General features: G+C 36.7%; 1 protein-coding gene across 5 annotated transcripts in view; it reads right to left on the bottom strand.

Annotated features, from left to right (window-relative positions):
* Positions 1-18,329, bottom strand: part of Fas1 (fasciclin 1 Fas1 domain-containing) — a 526,663-nt gene that overhangs the window by 9,824 nt on the left and 498,510 nt on the right. For 3 of the 5 annotated variants that reach the window (XM_076523006.1, XM_076523008.1, XM_076523007.1), the window contains 4 exons: positions 8,327-8,541; positions 3,505-3,667; positions 2,748-2,892; positions 2,436-2,477 (listed from right to left, as the gene is read on the bottom strand). In XM_076523006.1, the coding sequence (XP_076379121.1) occupies positions 2,436-2,477; positions 2,748-2,892; positions 3,505-3,667; positions 8,327-8,541 (565 nt within the window). The remainder of the gene's footprint in view (positions 1-2,435; positions 2,478-2,747; positions 2,893-3,504; positions 3,668-8,326; positions 8,542-18,329) is intronic. The other 2 variants (XM_076523009.1, XM_076523010.1) reach the window with 1 other exon arrangement.

The raw sequence follows: 18,329 nt of genomic DNA, 5'->3' as shown, positions 1-18,329 counted from the left end.
ATTGAAATAAGTCGACCTTCCTTCGTATATTACGAACCGTTGCAAGATTAGCCACCGAGCTAAGCCGCTTGAAAGATATCTGCCATTTGTATCAATGAGAAAAGACGTTCTGAGGAAAAGTCCACAAGGCTATCATGATATATGCTTGAATTACTGTCACCATTATTGGACGAGCATTTATAAAAAAAACGATGATAAAATCAATTTATAAAAAAAAGCGTCATATGATCGACATAAAATAGAAAAATAGTGAATTCACCAGAATTTGATAATGATTCGCAATAGCATAGTTAACTCTGTGTGGTCAGAGATGAATTTCACTTGGAACGAAATGTATCATCTAGCATCTATGCTAGTAGTCATATTGAAATATAATATCGTAGACATTATCTTTTTGCTTGCTAAATAACATTTTTAATGCAAATAGTAAGAGTAGATAAGAGAATTTGTGGGAAGATGTCTAAAGGTTCTTATCAAATTTATATTTTTATCAATTCAACATACCTCATTTGTTATCTAAATCATGCACTATAAAACACGCACTACTAAATGAACGAAAGCTAAATGTTAACTTTCCCTTAATTCCCTTTATGCCATTCGTATAATATTGCTTCATTTGTTAAGTATGGAAGTGTGTGCTTTTTTAAATACATTTTATGCTCTATACCAAGTCAAAATTCCTCTGTCACAATATACACCAAATTTTCGCAATGTTATTCAAATGTTTACTCAAGTTATTCTTTGCAAGTGATTCGATCATCAACTCGTTTCGTCAAAATCGGCAGAGGCAAAAATGAAGCATTCAAAAAATCATAATGCGAGTGGCATCTATACCTATTCCGCTGAATGGCTTCATTTCAATCGAATGCAGATCGATGATAGAAAACTCGCTCATGTGCGGATTTACATAATGTATGTTTATTAACAAGCGGGCAACGTGAACAATCGTGAAGCGGAGCGCGATCTACGTTCTCGGAGGACAAGAATTAAAGCATTCCTTTAAGCTTGCGTGAAAAACGCGTTGTATTTACTAGAGGTCGCGGTTTTGAACGTGTATTAGAAAGCTAAAAGTCCGTGTCCTTAAAATACACGGAACACGTGTACCGTGCATTAAGAAATTACAAAATCGTGTTTTTAATATCACGAATAAACCTTCGAATAACCTATGCCAGCTCGAATACAATGCAAGCAGATGGGGAATCACGCACGAATGAAAATTTAAGCTTCCACATTTTTCTTTCATAAAAATATTACGAACGAATTGTGGAGCTTTTCCCGATGAAAATGAATCTAAACCCGACATTATTCGAACTCTGTATTGTTACAAAGATGAAGCGTAACACAAAATACATGTTTAATACAAAATACACGTGTAATATGGATACACGTGTATGAAGAATTGTGTTTAAAGTTTAAAGTGTTAAAGTTTGGAACCGTTAGTTACACGTGTACACATGTACTTAAATACACGTGAAATAGGGGGTCTCTAATTTAAACGCGGCTGCTACCAGAAGACGTTTCACGACGCGAACGAGGACACGTGATCAAACAATTCTCACACAACGACCGGAAAACCACCAACTGAAGCTTCAACGGTTTTCGATCCCTTATGTCGAATGAAAAGAATGACCGTCGAAAGCTTGACAGATTTTTCATTCGAAACCGGACTTACGTTTGGATTCGTATTCAGGGATGGGCGTGGTGAAATGACTTTGTAGTTTAGAAAATTCAAACTGCCGAATTTCATATGTAATAAAATGACACTTCTCGGCGTTTCTCTTTATAAATTTTCTTCAATTTAATCTAAGAAAACAAGACAATTTTCGCTTGAAAAGAATAATAAGTAACTACGAACTTCTCTAAATCATCTTCGATTCAACGTATTTGAAATGATATTCGGTTCTCGAGTAAAGAATTTTAATTAGCAAGAAGATAATTCATGACAAGAAATAGACACGAAACATTTATGTCGTTATAAATATATGAAAAATGTGCAACATAATGAACAATGCCTAGAAGATTGGTCATATCGTGCGATTTCCACGTGTGGCAATCGTCAATGATCCAAAGACATCAGTCTAACTACTTTAGAACACATATGGACCCATCCCTGTTTTCATTTCGCGAGCAAAGCATTCACATTGTCGTGAAAAGCAAAGAATTTCAGTGGAATTCGCGGATGTCGATCATTGTTCCGATACGTGGGCAACAGTAAGCAATCCATTTATCGAGCTGTTGATCCAAGAGAATCGCGCAGGATCGTCGTGATTCGACGATCAAACGATCACGGTTTGCCGACGATGCACGCAATCGTGTGTACGCGGTGCGTGAGAGTGCAGATAACTCTTCGCAAGAAATTTACATGATGCGTGCTCGTACATGTGAAAGCACGTGTCGTCGCTCATCGGCGACGTCTAAACACTGAACTTACTCACCGAAAGATTCTGGACGGATCGCGTTTTCGTCGTGCTTGTCATCTAAATGTAACCAAATAGTACCAGGTTTGAAAACGAATAGAGAGATAGAAAGATAAAAAGTGGGAGATAGAGAAAGAGAAGTACAGAAAGTTGGGGGGGGGGAGGGGTGGGGAGAAACAGGACTGACATAGAGCTGAAAGCGATAGAGACTGTTGTTCGTTAGTTACGTTCAAACTGACAGAATTGAAACAAACGTTCAGTGTATCCGACAATATCTGGTCATTGCAAGAGAGTGCTCTTTTGTAGATCGATAGGGAATTACACACTCACTTTCGCTGGTCTCTCGGACACGGAGTTTCAGGCTGTCTCTAGCAGCTGGAAGGATGATGGAATCGTTCTGCTTCATCTCCCTCAGCTTGGCCATGGTGTACGCTTCGTTCGCTATCACGAGATGTCGTTCCAGAATTTGTTTTGTCTAGAAGCATGGGCGAAAACTGTTAATGCAATCTGTTTTCATTTTTTTAAGTCTTTAGTAATAAATCACGCCAATTTCCAATTGATGGATTTATTCTATAATGTATTTCACATCGTTCTCGATTTCTTCTAAAACGTAGCCACGGACAACAAAATTGATTTCTCTTTCTGGTAGTACTGCTAGATCAGAAATATCCTACAAGTTCTTCCCACGTCTAACAGAAGTATACAGGATGTACCATCATTATGTTAACATCCGGAAAGGGGTGATTCTTCAGGTCATTTGAAGTAACTTTTTCCTTAGCGAAAATACAATCCGCGGCTTCGTTTACGAGTTATTAACGAAAAACGCTGGCCAATGGGAGGCCAGCTCAGCTGGCGCACGGCGACAGAGCCAACGAGCCGTCGAAGCCCAGATCCGAGCGGCCGCCTAGCGCTAGCCGAGCTCGCCTCTCATTGGTCACTGTTTTTTCGTTAATAACTCGTAAACGAAGCCACGGATTGCATTTTCGCTAAGGAAAAAGTTACTTCAAATGACCTCAGGAATATACCTTTTTCCGGGTGTTAAGATAACTATGGAACACCCTGTATGTTCTAACAACAAGATACTCACGTGGTAACTAAATTCAGGCATAAACAGCTTCTTCATGGTGGAAGGGTAGGTGATTTCCGCCACATCCCAGGCGTAGTCACGAGGGGCAAAGTAAGTGAAACGTTTCGTCGTGTCGTTCAGTTGCTCGTTGAATTCGTGTCGCTGACCCAGTATGTACGTGGCACTGCAAATGGATAGATAGTCAGTAGTTTGTCAGTCTTCTGCGATACTTAAGATTTTCGTTTACATGTTCACTAACGACTGTCCTTTTTTTTCCATTTCTGATCGCTGTACATTTCCCTGTATTTTTATTAGTTATTTTAATCGATAAAAGGCAAATCGATAAAATAGCAAAAGGGAATGCTTAACAATATCGTTGACAAAAGGAATTGTCATAAACATTTAACACACGGGAAGAATTAATTCATTAGCGAAATCAGTTCGATCTAAAAATTCTTTGAAACCATCGTGTGATTAAAACTGCTATGAATCTCAAGTTCTGTTGATTTTTTTAAATGAGAAAGGTAGATAGTAAAGTAGCAAAAATAGAGAAATTATTATAAATATTAAATAGCTGGTAATAACAAATGCAGCCGACCGACGTCCGTGAAAAGAGGACGCTAAAATCAGTCGTGAATATCCAGTCGGTACGACAGTCAGACCCGGGGATATAAAATCCCATAAATCCTTGTTTGGTCTATTCTTATTCCTATACTTCGTCTGCGATTGCATGCTACGTCTGTTCTAATATCTCGTATGTGATTTCGCGAGTAGTTTATTTTTATATCTGAGAGTGAACGAAACAGTAGTTGCACGTATCCTTGGCGGATGGCGCCATCATTCGCTTTTCTGGACTTTAATAAACTTATTTTTATTACTCTTAACAACCATTCGCGATGCATTTCTACCTCTTAACAAACACCTATGTGCAATGCTTTAACTTAAAATAAGCGTTAAGTACGTGAGATATTTTCTAGAACAAGTGTTAACTATGTGAGATCTTACTTTTGACCTACATAGATCTATAGGCAGATTGTAAGATCTTTTTTTCAGATTTTGATAAATCTGTCATTAGGATAAATTACTCTTCTGACTACATTATTGAGCTATTAACGGACCAAATTTTTTAAAAACATTTCTACTTTTATTCACCGACGACATAATATTTCGTGCGACACATAATCCTTAAGTTATGTTGCGCGACATATAAAACTCAAGTTATGCCGTATAGTGCAAAACTGTTGATTACATTTCTGAAGTTTCTGTCAGAAAATCAAAGCAGCTCCGACGATACACTACTTAAACACGGTTAATATGTGTTGTATACTTTTCAAGGTGAACAAAATATTCAAGAACATGGTAATGATTACTTCAGGAATAATAATTAATTGCGTTGTCCGTTTCGCGCATCCTGAACGCAAGCTTCAAACGTTAGTCGCAGTATCTAGTCATCGAGCTAGAGATTTAATGGTAAACGAGGATCGACCAATCCGTCCTTGTTCTCGCAACCGTTCCTATCAAAGAAACTTCAAAAGAATGCAAGAGAGTTCTTCTATAGGGTACAGTTACCAAGGACTGAGCTTTTCTCTCATCGGCATGAGCGAATGGGAAAAGGGGGCGCGCGATCGCGTCGATCTTCCAACATTCTTTGGAGTGGCGCGGTTTGTTTTATTTCTGAAGATTCCAGGGACACCGTAAAAGGGACGTAGCAGGCAAACAAATCGATGATAACGGATACGGTATTCGTAAATGCACGTGTGTGGCATCGCCTGCACGACGTAGAGATACTGCAATAGATGGGCTCTGGTCCGGATGTCATGGTATGGGGTGATGGAATGCTGACATCACCATCCATCCAGTGCATCGAGCAACGATAGCCATCGTATAAAGGGGCTAATGCCATTAAAGCCGATACATAACCGTTTCCTAGCCGCTGGTTGTTCAATTATTCCCAATCGGTGGCAACAAGATGGGAAACTTGCCGACCAACCTGCGATCTCGACGTCGCACCGTTTAGGATAACATACTCTAAACCGATAAATGCGAATTGCCTCCGTTGCTACTGCACTTTGGCGGTTGCTGACCACTTTGCAATAATCAGAATCTCTCTCTTCTTTCTCTCTCTCTCTCTCTCTCTCTCTTTCTCTCTCTCCTAAGTTCTCCTAGCAGTATAAGATTCGTTTGAGGTATAGAAAATTTAACACTGCTCGTACAAGACACTATGTGTGCCAAGAGTCGAATTTTTCAGAAGGGAGAAAAAATTCTCTCAACAAAGGAAGACCAGTGACTAGATAAAGTTCTCCAAGCAACATATGGTTTTTTAAAAGTATTTCAGTACTTTTCGTAGAAAACGCTATGCGTGTCAAAAATCAGTTTCTTCGTAAGGAAGGAGAAGCATCCTGATAAAGGAAGATCAGTAACTCGGCAGCATGAGGTTCTTCTCAAGGCCGAATTTTGTATTTGCTTTGCTTTCGTCACGAAATATTCTAAGCGACATTGTTTTACAGCGAAGATTGAAAGCTTATTTCCGAATGTTTAAATAACGAGATTTTTCAAAGATCTAATTTTTAGGGCGCGTACTTCAAATACATATCTAACAAATATTGAACTTTTAGCTGAATGTAGCTGCTTGAAAGTATAGAAGGTAGAAATTGAAGGCAATATACGTAGAACGGTTTGAATATGAATAACTTGGCTACGTTAATTGTTCCGTGTCAACGGGTTCATTTGTTTCACGCGTTTTGTTTCGCCTGGATATCAATCCTACTAAATTTTTGATCGGCTGAAAACTGTGTTTGCACAAGCTTCGCGTATTAACACTGTGATCGCATGAATGCGTAGTTACGGCGACGTTATTTAACAGGGTTTTATCGCTACCGAAGTTTATTTACAGATTATTGGGATATCGTTTAATTGGATTTTCCATTATCAGAGTGTATGTAATTGAAATAACGCGAGGGGAATTAAATCACGATGGATCTACCGTGGCGGTGCTCCTGTTCCAACTTGTATCCACACTTCATGATTACACTATACGGATCTTTATACAAATGCATATTTTTTCCGAAAATCGGTAGACCAATGGATGAAAAATGTATGTTATGATCAGGCGATTTACACATTTCTTATTTTCAATATTTTGCATATTCCATATGTTTTGCATATTTATGTGTAAAAATATATCCAATAATATATTCCATATGTTTTGTGTATTTATATGTAAAAACATATGCAATAATATATTGCAGTTTTATCATAACCGGATAGCGTTGATAGCAGTTATAATATCAATACAATGCTGAATATACGCAGAAATGTACGCATATTTTGCATATTTTTCATGCATAAATGTCATATGCGTTCGGCATATTTGTTGTGCATAAACATCCGCAGTCTATTTAATGAAAACAATCTGGCGAAATGAATTCGCGATCAAAGCTGTTCGATTTATCAATTAAACAAAAATTGAACGTAACATAAACGTTTTCGTAATTATTTCTTTCCATGTTGCGTGCGAATATTTGTTTACGAAGAATCGTAGGCATCGTTAGAAAAGTAAGCGATATCTCGAATGAAAAAACGTTTGATTGCATTGTTAGAGTTGAAGCAATTCAGCTCGTTTCGAGACTGATAGAAAGATATTGTTCGTTTGTCTCAATCCGTGGGCGGTCCGATTGCTCTTTTTAAGTCTCTTGAATTGCAGCCCGTTAAGATGGACAATATCAATAAGGAATCGAGGAGAATGGTGTTCGATTACGAATTTAATAGATCGACGTGTAGCCCCGTGGAGCCATCCAATTCTCGGAGTAAGATTCCCTGTTTATAGTATCTCTGCCAAGCGGGGCACGTTCACGGTAATTGGAATGGAGATTTGTAGCATTATTTTAATTAAATTCGAAACGAAGGAAGGGGTTCGGTCGCGTAATCGAAACAAATTTCTTTCTCATAGACCGTCCAACGATTGATACGACAAAAGGATTTTCAAACAATCGATGAATGTTGAATGATACACACGGACAATGTTGTTTTAAAATTGAACGATCAAGAATTTACCGAGTCCCATACTCCTAACAAAATATGTACGTTAGTGTTAAAACTATTAAAAATTTGTATGAGTCCATTGATTTGCGTAGATCGAATTTCATAAATCGTAATTGTTTCATTTCACTCTCATTATTAAACGATTTCTAATTACCCATCATATAAACTGTATAGCAGTGTAAAATATATTTCTTTATATTTTCATGTGTGGTAGAATGAGTGGTAATCATTCGTTAATAATAATAATAAAAAATAACAATAATAACAATAATAATAATAATAATAATAAAGTATTAACCCAGTTGTATCTTTGCGAATATGGATATATTAAGAAGAAAAAACCTGTAAAAAACATACCGAGAAAAAGATCATTCTTATGTTTGGACTATCATCATTCAGACGTTTTGTTGATTTTCTTCTAACATTGTACATTTGTTTGTACATCCCTACTTGTACAATTTCGACCACGTAATCTTGGTTATTTCCGTATTGTTTTCGAACAGTAAATTATTAACATTTCCGCCTAACAAGTATATCATTTCTGAAGAAAATAATAAGAATGTGAATTACATCCGGTAATGCTTCTCTGTAGGAAGCTGTGTCTAAAAGTGTGCATTAATTTTTATTTATAGCCACCGTATCTTTGGACAATGATGCGAATTAAACTCCTTTGCAGGAAATTATATCTATGAAACTGTACGAATATTTTGTGGATCGTCTATATCTTTGGACAATGGCGTAAATGCAGCATTGACGTAGCAGATCGTTTAATTCACGAGCAGCGTTAAGAAGTTGAACTCACTTGAGCATAGGATCGGTCCTGAGTTTTTCCAGCACGGTCGTATACGGAACACCGAGTACTCTGTCAATGATATGAATGATTCCGTTTGTGGCAGCGATGTTTGCAGTGATCACCGTCGCATTGACGCCGCCGCCCTCGACTGTCACAGTTTGGTTTCCGCTCGGTCCCTGAACCACGTTGAAGTACAGCTTCTTTCTATCGGCCGCCGTTGGTACCTAGAAGAAACCGATAAATCTTGAAGTAAACTCGACACGTTGCCTTGTGACACACTCGTGTCAGTGGCACAGACGTGCCACTTTCGTTCGTCACATCGAGACAGCAACAAAATATATAGAAAAATAGAACAAGTGATTGCGATTCTCTGAACAAAATTCCGTCATTCAAACCTTACTAAACTTTTATGTTCTATTTGTACAGGGATCTGTACAATACGTGATACGGTCTAAAAAAAGATGACGATTACATTAAAAGATGACGAAAACTACCACTTCATTGATCTGTTTCTTGGTCGTAGTAAAAGATCTGAACAGCTTTCAATACCCTACTTCTTATTTCATCAATCTTCAATTTGGCGACACTTGCGCAAGGATTTAATCACTACATGCGGAAATGTACATATACAGTAAAGTCTCCCTAATCGACGTTCAGATTGTACACAAGAATGAACAATTTGGGAAGATCATTCGAGCTTTGCAGCTCGTTTTTGTGGTCACCGGTTGTCAACAACTATAAAAACGAGTCGCAAGACTCCAATAATCGTATCTCCTCTTGTCCATTTTTGTGTACAATCTGAGCGTCAATTAGGGGGAATTTACTTCGATTCCCATGAAACTGAATCCATTGAGAAAAATAGAACTAAATGAGAGTAATTCAACGTCAACGAGAGCAACATCGTAAAATACCCGACATACTTTCAAATAATGTCAAAAAGTTCTTTTCCGAAGCAGGTTATATTTTCTGTTCTAAAAACTGCACACGTTTCTCTCCAAATATAATTTCTTCAAACTGTTTCCCGGAGAAGAAACAAATACCAATTAAGTGCAGCGTTAAGTGTTCCATGGCGATGAAGTTTTATGTTACACAACTGTAACTTTTACCTGGCGAACACGGAAATAGGCTGGCATGAAAATACATGCAGGATAACTTCGGTTTACGCGATTGTAAAGTTTCATTAGGATTGATGCAAGCGAGTTGAGCGATATCCTCCCTTGGGATCTGATAATTTCTGTGCGATTGTAGCGATAGCTCTACGTTTTTTATTCCAAGAACTGTCAAAAGTCGGCGAACAATCGGCAAATATAAAACGTGGCGCCAGGCTCGAATAATCGTATCTCCTCTTCCCAAATTGTCCATTTTTGTCTAAGCTGAAGAAAAATTAGGGAGAATTTACTGTTATTTATTTTCGATACATTTTCGACCAGTGGAAATTCGGACGATAGAGACGTAAGGACGAAACAGAAGAAGGACGCGGAGTGGAACGTTGTTAAACAGCAATAATTTCTCTTCGTTATGTGTACTGTATTCGTGCACACTGAAATAAACGCAGCAAGAAAAAATGTCGCGAGAAATTCCAAAGAAAATTGACATTCGCTCTTCCTCCTTTCCTTATCCATGAATTTATAACTATTTTAACAAAAAGGAATTTAGTAATTAATGCACAATTTGTATAATTTCAATGGATGTGAATTGTTAAAGGTATTAATCCTGCACATGTTGTGAACGCAAGCTTTCGTCATTAATATTATCTGTGGAAACATGCTCGACTTTTAATGAACAGATGTTTGTACTTGCAATTTGATGATAATGAAGATACCGCTGAGTAAGAATTATGCTGGAGGTAATTACACCAATTTCCAGGCTGGAATTGGTACTTCGAATGCTATTTTCGAGAATGATTGCAACGCGACCATAAACTAATATTAAGTTACATAAAATTCATTTTTGGCTAGCACTAATTACAAATGTTCGTTTATTTGAATAAATCGTTTGCATCTATAAAGTTTATATATTTTTCAGTTTTGTATACAGCTATTAAATTTTACGAAATTTTGCTACTCAAACGTCACTTTTCGTATTACATACTTGTAACTGTAACAAAAACCGATCGATCAATAAAAATATCAAAAATTTGCGGTAGGACGACGGCAACACCTGTGCATTTGCATTCTCGATTCGAAGGTACAGTTCGATATCGGCAATTTGTTTTTGCAGTGTAACATCAAAATACTCTTTGAATAAAGTTTAATGAAGGAAGCGAAAAAAAGAAAGGAAACGAAGTGAGAAGAGACGAAGAGAGAATACACCGATGAAGAGAGAGAGAGAGAGAGAGAGAGAGAGAGAGAGAGAGAGAGAGAGGGAGAGAGAGAGAGAGAAACAGGGAGAGAAAGCTTAAAGGTAGTGATTTCTTTCCGGTTGATCCCCCTCTCATGAATTTTCCGACTTGCAACTCCGCACCACTTCCGGCTACTTTTCTGATCTCGAGTTGCTGCTGCATTCACAGATAGATGCATCTTCCTTGGGACTAGATGCTTCAAAGAGCAGATCGAATAAATTCCATGAAAATCCACGCCCCTTACAAAGAATTTTCCTATAAGACTCTTTCTCGTGGAAATCACTACCTTTGCTTTTCATTCTACAGGATCCTGCGTTTTTTCTTTTCCTCATTTTACCTTTCATTGGATCTGCTCCTTCGATCACCGTTCTTTCTTTTATTCCTGCATTTTTATTCGCATTACAACATCTTACGTATTACATATATCGATACTATTCTGAATTTAGCAATCAATCGTTATCGACGATTAAAACAGAGCTCGCGAGCGAAGATTTCGCAGCTTTTCAGCCTTTCATTTTCTCGCTGTTTCCTTTGGAAATATTCAATGTTTATATTGCTCGGAGTTAATTTCCAATACTAAAGAGAAATATTTATTTTTACCACGAGTTTGAATTAAAAGATTGAGAAACGGGACTCTCAGACACGAAATTAATTAGAGAAGCACTTGGGATGCACAGCATCAGGAGAGAATAACCCAAAACACTAAACATTTTCAATAATCTAATTTTTAATAATCGAGCTTCGAGTTTCGAATGTTAAACCAAGTTACGAATATTTACAAAGAGAAAACAAAATATAAATAATAGGGCACATGAAATACAAACTACATCTATCTAAGGACACATAGGCCAGAAAGGTTAAAATAATGAAAATGCGCGTGGAAAGTATAAATCACCGATTGTGTGTGTGTGTGTGATTTTATTTAGTATTTTTCTTCAGGAACGTAAGATGATTACATTCTGTATGCTGACACATACAACAGTATAATAGGATATGGAATACGTATCAAACGTTGTCAAACACATAAACCATTTATACTAATTGTGACCAAATGAGCCGTTTATTTTGAAAGTGGCATAAGTCACTTTGTTTTTAAGTCGATATATTTAAGGGTTTGCGTTTTAACACGTTTAAAAATATGGATGCTAACTTTCGAGAAGATTTACTTGTATTTGTTATCTCAGGATACTGATATTTTTCTCAGTATAAATAATTTCGTATATAAACATTAAAAAATCACCACTTTTCATTACGGTAAAGTGACTTATGCCACTTTCAAAATAAACGGCTCAAATATTATTACTAAACTGTGAACATTTCTGAAAAATTTGTTTGATAGAATAATTAAAATTTGTATAGCATGAAAATAATGTATTGATATAAATTGTACAAATAACGATTGCCGCAATCTAATTGCTATTAAAATCGTTCGAAATGTCTGATGTACGATGAGTTGAATCAACAGGAACATTTTTTATTCTTCTGCAGGAATGTGAATTAAAAATTTTAATGTACAAAACATTGACCAGCTTTACGGAAACATAATTCCCGGCAGGAACAATTGTAGTACTGTTTAGGCAGAATCAAGTGCCATTCGTCGTCGACAAACGGCGGCCATTGCGCTGGAATTGCGTTTCGGTGACGCCGGATGAATTAATTACGAATGCTCGTTTGTCTTGTGGAAGAAAAAACGAAGTCACGTTATCTCGTATGAAACTGAATGTCTCGTTACGAAACTTCGGTGTTTCCCTTCCGCGGTTGTTTTATCGTCTCATTGGGAAGGTGGGGACCGCGCGTCATAAAGTACCCTACCGCAGCGGACATAAAACATATCCTCGCGATAAATTCGCGAGGAATCGCGGGAAAAGGCTGCTTAATGCAAATCGGTCGACACTTCGAATAAAAACTGCCGCATATTTCGGCCGAGCACCGGCGGCCACGCCCGTGCGCAGGTAAACGATTAAAAAAGGTCGCATAAAGTTGCCGTCGGACATTCTGTTATCAGCTTGAAGCCTTGCGACTAAATAATAAATCTGTTATCAATATTTCAGCAAAATGTCTAGATTTATCATCCGGTAATTATCGAATCTGGTTTCGAATTTTCCATTTTACATCGCTTTAAAGTCTTGGAAAACGTGGACATTAATTATCGAAATGTGAAACGCGATTTTCGATCAACGAAAGCAATGAGCGACATTTTAAATCGTTCTGTATGTTAAACGTTGTCATCTAAATACATTCATAGCTGTTATTTATCTTTCAATGAACTCATTCGGATGTTTTATCTCTTTTTAATTCTTATTTTTCTGTTATCATTTTTATTATTTCTGAATTGGAGTACCCAGTGCATGTATAACTTTATTGACATAAGTTACACAGTAGATTTGAATTTTTCATTGTTATCATTCTTAAATTCGTTCTTTACTTTACGATCATCGTTTAACGAAATACGAGATAATCTAGTATTAAATTATTTTATTCTCTCTCTCTCTCTCACTTTCTCACTTTCTCAGGCGCGGTGACATGAAGAACATTTATACTCACCGGAAGTGTAATGTAATGGAACGAAATCATTGTTAGCGCCGAAATTATATAATAATTATTGCATGATTACTTTTTCTATCTGCAAAACGTCTATTAGAAATATATCTATTGAAAATATTTCAAAGGGAGTTGAAATGAACTTTTGTACACCTTTTGTCATATGGATATTGGTCTTCTGTTATATATTTTAATCAGGTTGGCCATTGTTCTTGCGTATTGTTCAAGCATTCCGAATTCTTGTAAAATAATTATAACGCTGTTCCAACGCGATTTTACGCGAGTTGTACTTGTTAAATAATCGATAGTGCTCCATTGCTCGAAAATTTCACCGCAACACGATGACTACATTACTTCTGATTAGAACAATTTGCTCATTGTTTACAGCAATTAATGCATGCATCATGGGTAGTAGACGAAGGTGCGCAAGTCAATATTTGAACAGCCGTGGGCTCGGTGTGCTGTTAATAAATATTCCGCGCATTACCGGTCAATGCTGTTTAATAACCGACAATTAGCGTGCCGATATTAGCGCATCGGTTTGGATTTTATCATAATCCACTCGTGAATTAATTCGTGTACCTAGAGAGGCTGTTCATTTCACGGAGCTCTTCTTCTTCGTTTATACATCGTTAGCCGAACAGCCGATTCTAATTTCATGGAACACGTTAGTTGAGCGAAATTCGCGGAACGAAATTGATAGGTGCGCGTTGAAACTCCGATGTTTAAGTAGTGGGAATTCAATTCCTTTCGTATTTAGTATAATTTAACAAACGTAATATAAAGGACGGCGTTTCATCGAAGTTTGATATTATACGGCCGACATATTAATTCCGGGTATTCGCGTGGGTGAAAGTCATTGAAAGTTTTCTAATTCTGTTTGTAGAAGTCTGTCCCGATTGTGTTTGGGAGGCAAAACAAATTTGCGGATAAAACTAGTTAGATTGCAGGTGCTAACACATAAATTGTGGATATTCACGTGTGCATTTGACTATGCGAAACAGGATTAAACAAACGCCATTGCGGATATTCAAAAACTGTTGCATGAAAATGTAGAGTCTGATAACAGTAGTCAGTAATAATTAACAGTCTGTCGAACGTTACGTAAATTTACACTTACGTAGACAAGGTAAATAGGAATGATAATCAAATTTCAACACACATTCACAAATCTCTATTATACGATTAACTTTATATTCTACAAGCTACGAATGCATGGAGTTAGTAATCGTTTTGGAAATGTTGATAGAAGATACGATCTGGGTTTTAGTTTGCATATTATGAGTATAACAATTTCTATAATATTCTACTAAAAGAGGCCGATGTAAAAATATTATCTGCTTAAATATGCGACAACTACATTAAGACAATTTTAAAGAAAAGATGTCCGATTTATAAAACTTCAAGAGTTAGTATCAGTTTAATGCGAGAATCAAATGTACTGCCGAGCCTGAAAATGTTTCACAGTATTGCACAGTTGTCTAAAACTATTTTAAATTAATGAAAACATGCACGACTAACAAGGGACGATCTTCTTCCTATTCGGAAAAGAAAATTACGAACCTTTGGGAACTTATATTAAATGATAATAACATAGCCATCTTTAAATTTGTTGTTGTTACTTTTCCTAATTGTTTGAACCATTTGAGAATTAACGACTCATAGTTAAAAGAAATAATTTTTTTTACAGAACATTTGCAAATGTGAACTCGAAAAATAGTTGAAAGGTGTTAAATTGTGTCAATTTGAGCAGTAACAAGCTTTTTCAACAAAGTTTCTTAATTTTCTGAATTTCCTTTAAACCCTCTGTGGCTCGGTGTAACTTTTGAAGTAAAAAATATCTTGTTCCATTGTTTCTCCTTCATGATCAAGCAGATTCAACTTTTTCTCCGCACATCAGAGAGAATTCGATCTCTTTAAATTTGTTAATCCGTTGCTCATTTACATATATGTAAAGATTGTTATTTCTTGATTTCGAGTTAGACAAACATTTTTGCGTTCATATGAAAAATTTGGATTATAGAGGGTTAAAATAGTTTGAAATCTATGTTGCAAGCAAATGAATTTTCAGCAAAGATTTCTAAGATTGCGTGCACCGAAGAGAATGAAATCTGTCGAATGGCTCGACATTGACCACGGTCAATCTCGATGGAATTATTGCGATTGTTCTGATTAAGCGAACCATTCGAATAAATCCTACGATATTTTGCCGACCGTTAATAGCTTGTCTGGCGCCGTTCGGACGTATAATGAGAGGTGCACGCCTTTATCACGCAGGTTTACTATATTTTATTCAGGTCGGTAGGATGTTCATTTATTAACGCACCGGGCATAATTAAAGGCAGCGTTCCGTATCAGCGTACCCAGTGATTGAAGCATGGGTATTGAAGTAATTAGCTATATCGGTGATTTTGCGTAATTGCATTCACAGGTTAAAATCGATAGTAATTGGCCGAGTTCGAGATAGCAGTGTTTGCTGAATGTATAACTTGTCGCATTGTGCTCTTAACGATACCATTGTTACAGCGGCACCCGGACACCGAAAAACCGGAAAAATTGATTTCTGTGATGCACGCGCATGCAAAAAATCAAGCACGGGAGCCGTTACACATTCTTTACGCTTCTTTTCGGTTCGACAGTTTCAAGCGATTCATACGCTTTATTTGAGTTGCATACAGAGTTCGGATTTTTCTGTATTCACTCGAAACAAAGACACGGTATTGCCTGAAAAATATGCGAATCGAATGATCTTGATTGTTACATATAACGTATATTGAAAAATATGGTCGGTTGGGTCTGGAAAATTCGCATCGACGTTGAAAAGAGAAAACGTTTGATATTTTTTATACATACTTTCATACGTTGCGAACAGCACATAGCGAGCTATAGTGCAAAATATTACAAATACAACTTTTAATTCACCAATTAAGAAGAATATTTGGAAGAATTTTTGATTTTTACATGCAATTATTTGAATACTATTGTCGCATTATTTTCCCCTTTTAGCCGACGTGATTAAAGAGTCACAAGGTATTTCACGTATTGAACAAAAGGGGAATTACATTTCGAATTGTATTTTTCGCAGTGCTCTCCGTCGTTTATTATGTCGAGGGAACTGCGATTTTTCACCCGAGATTTGCAAAATGCTTCTGTATCACCCTATAAATTTGTCCTGTGAAACGCATGTGTAAACAACCGTTCAAATTCGGCAACAATAGGACGCGAAAGGGATAAACTCGTTCGGAAAATCCAAAGAATCAGCGGAATTTATAAATTTATACGGGCATTATTCTTTTATGCGGCACAATCGAGAATGTATCGTTTCAATTAATCGATTTTCATTTCCTTTTCAGCACGGTAAAATGTTTTCTTTTTCCGAATAAAGCGGTTCGATTGTAATTCAACTAGCGGAAACGAAAGTTTTTTTCTCATTAAACATCCCGCCTGGCTAGTTTTCGTAAACCTGTAGAGTGGCTGTACGCCATAACGAATTTTATGATACCAATTGTAAGGTACTGAAATCAAATTTTGTTGATCGTTTCATATGTTGTAATTCTTTTAACACTTCGACGATAATATTTGTAAAATTCTTTGGTATTTCTTCTGTTTTATATTTCATCTACTCGTTGCTGGCATAAATGTATAAAATTCGCAGTCTACTTGTAATCCTCCTTTATCAGAAGCAGACCTGCGGACCTTTATGCATTTATAACATATGCAAATTTCTAAAATATGGAGAGTATTAAGAGAACAAAATATGCAATCTTGCTTCACTCACTATTGCTTCGGAAATACTTCATTCCCAATAATTTCAGGAAATTAATTACTCATACTAATGTAATCGTGCTTTGATTAATGACACTCTTTGGTTAAATTTTAATAATAGATCATAGCTTTCTTGCTTGTAATTGTTTGTTCTAAAAACTTGCTCAAGCTTTTATCTTTAATAATTTCAAAGTGCACGACAAAAGATTGCATTAATAGTTTCCGTCTGCGTTAAGAGATAAAAGACGTTAAATAAATATTCACGGTAATCGTATGGGCGTTCAGCTTCGAATAAATTTTTGTTCATTACGAAATGTGCGCGACCGAGCATGGCGGATGAATATGAAGTTTGTGTTACAATATACAAACCGGGAGGGGGGACGGTAGCTTTAAATGAAAATGAAGTTTCTCCTGCCGAAACCCGATAAGGAGAACGGGTTCTTCAGATTAAGTGGATTGGAAGGTAAAAGTTTGCCAAAAGACGTCTAACGTCATAACAGCGTGGGCTACTTGGACTCTCCTTTTAAACTTTTCCGTGAGTCGACCAAGGACGTCGGTTCGTTTCTCGTTTCTATGGAGCTCATTATCATCCAATCATCATCGCAGAACTTTTCGGGAGAATAACGAAAAGCGCTCCACTATTTTACGACAGCTCATGTTATGAAAATATTGAGGCAAAAAATACATATTAATGCACAGGCGTTTGAGCATTCGCTGTTCTTATCGGTAAATTGCAAATGTTAACAAAAAAATAAACGGTTCAGCAAATGTATTGTTTCCACTAACAATTTTAATAATACATTGCGTTTCGTTTATCGACTTTTGTTAGAAATGCATAAAACCTGCAGAATACTTATCAGCATCTGAATAACAAGTTCTTTACGCTTTCATTTAAATTAAGTAAATTAGTAGATGATGGATTCAGCATGTAGTGACCAATCATTTGTTAACACGTTGACTGCGAAATAGCACATAGACACTCCCCAATCGTTGCGATTTTCTTAATGAAACAAAAACTGAAATGCTGAACTGCATCACAATGTTTACCCTTTCACATAATAATTTCAAAATTGTACAAAAGCTTATTTTTAAGTGTGATAAAATTACAGACTTTATAATATTCTTGTGATTTTGTGAATTGGTACAAAAATATCACGCTGTCTAGACCTTTGTACATATTGTTAAACATCGGCTTGGGAAAGTGCAAATGTGTAGTGTCAGCAGAGAAGCAAGCATGAGAAACAAAAAGCGCAAATAGGACCTCGCACAGTTGCGGTTGCATACATACGATTCGCTTGCGTTGCGAGTACAAACAATAACTTTCCTCAATGCCAGTTTCATTGCCATCAATACACAGCCCATTTC

The sequence above is a fragment of the Megalopta genalis genome, chromosome 6 (genome assembly GCF_051020955.1).
Source record: "Megalopta genalis isolate 19385.01 chromosome 6, iyMegGena1_principal, whole genome shotgun sequence".
NCBI lineage: Eukaryota > Metazoa > Arthropoda > Insecta > Hymenoptera > Halictidae > Megalopta > Megalopta genalis.
Note: the sequence above shows the minus strand (reverse complement) of the source record. Positions and strands in the feature narration are given on the sequence as shown.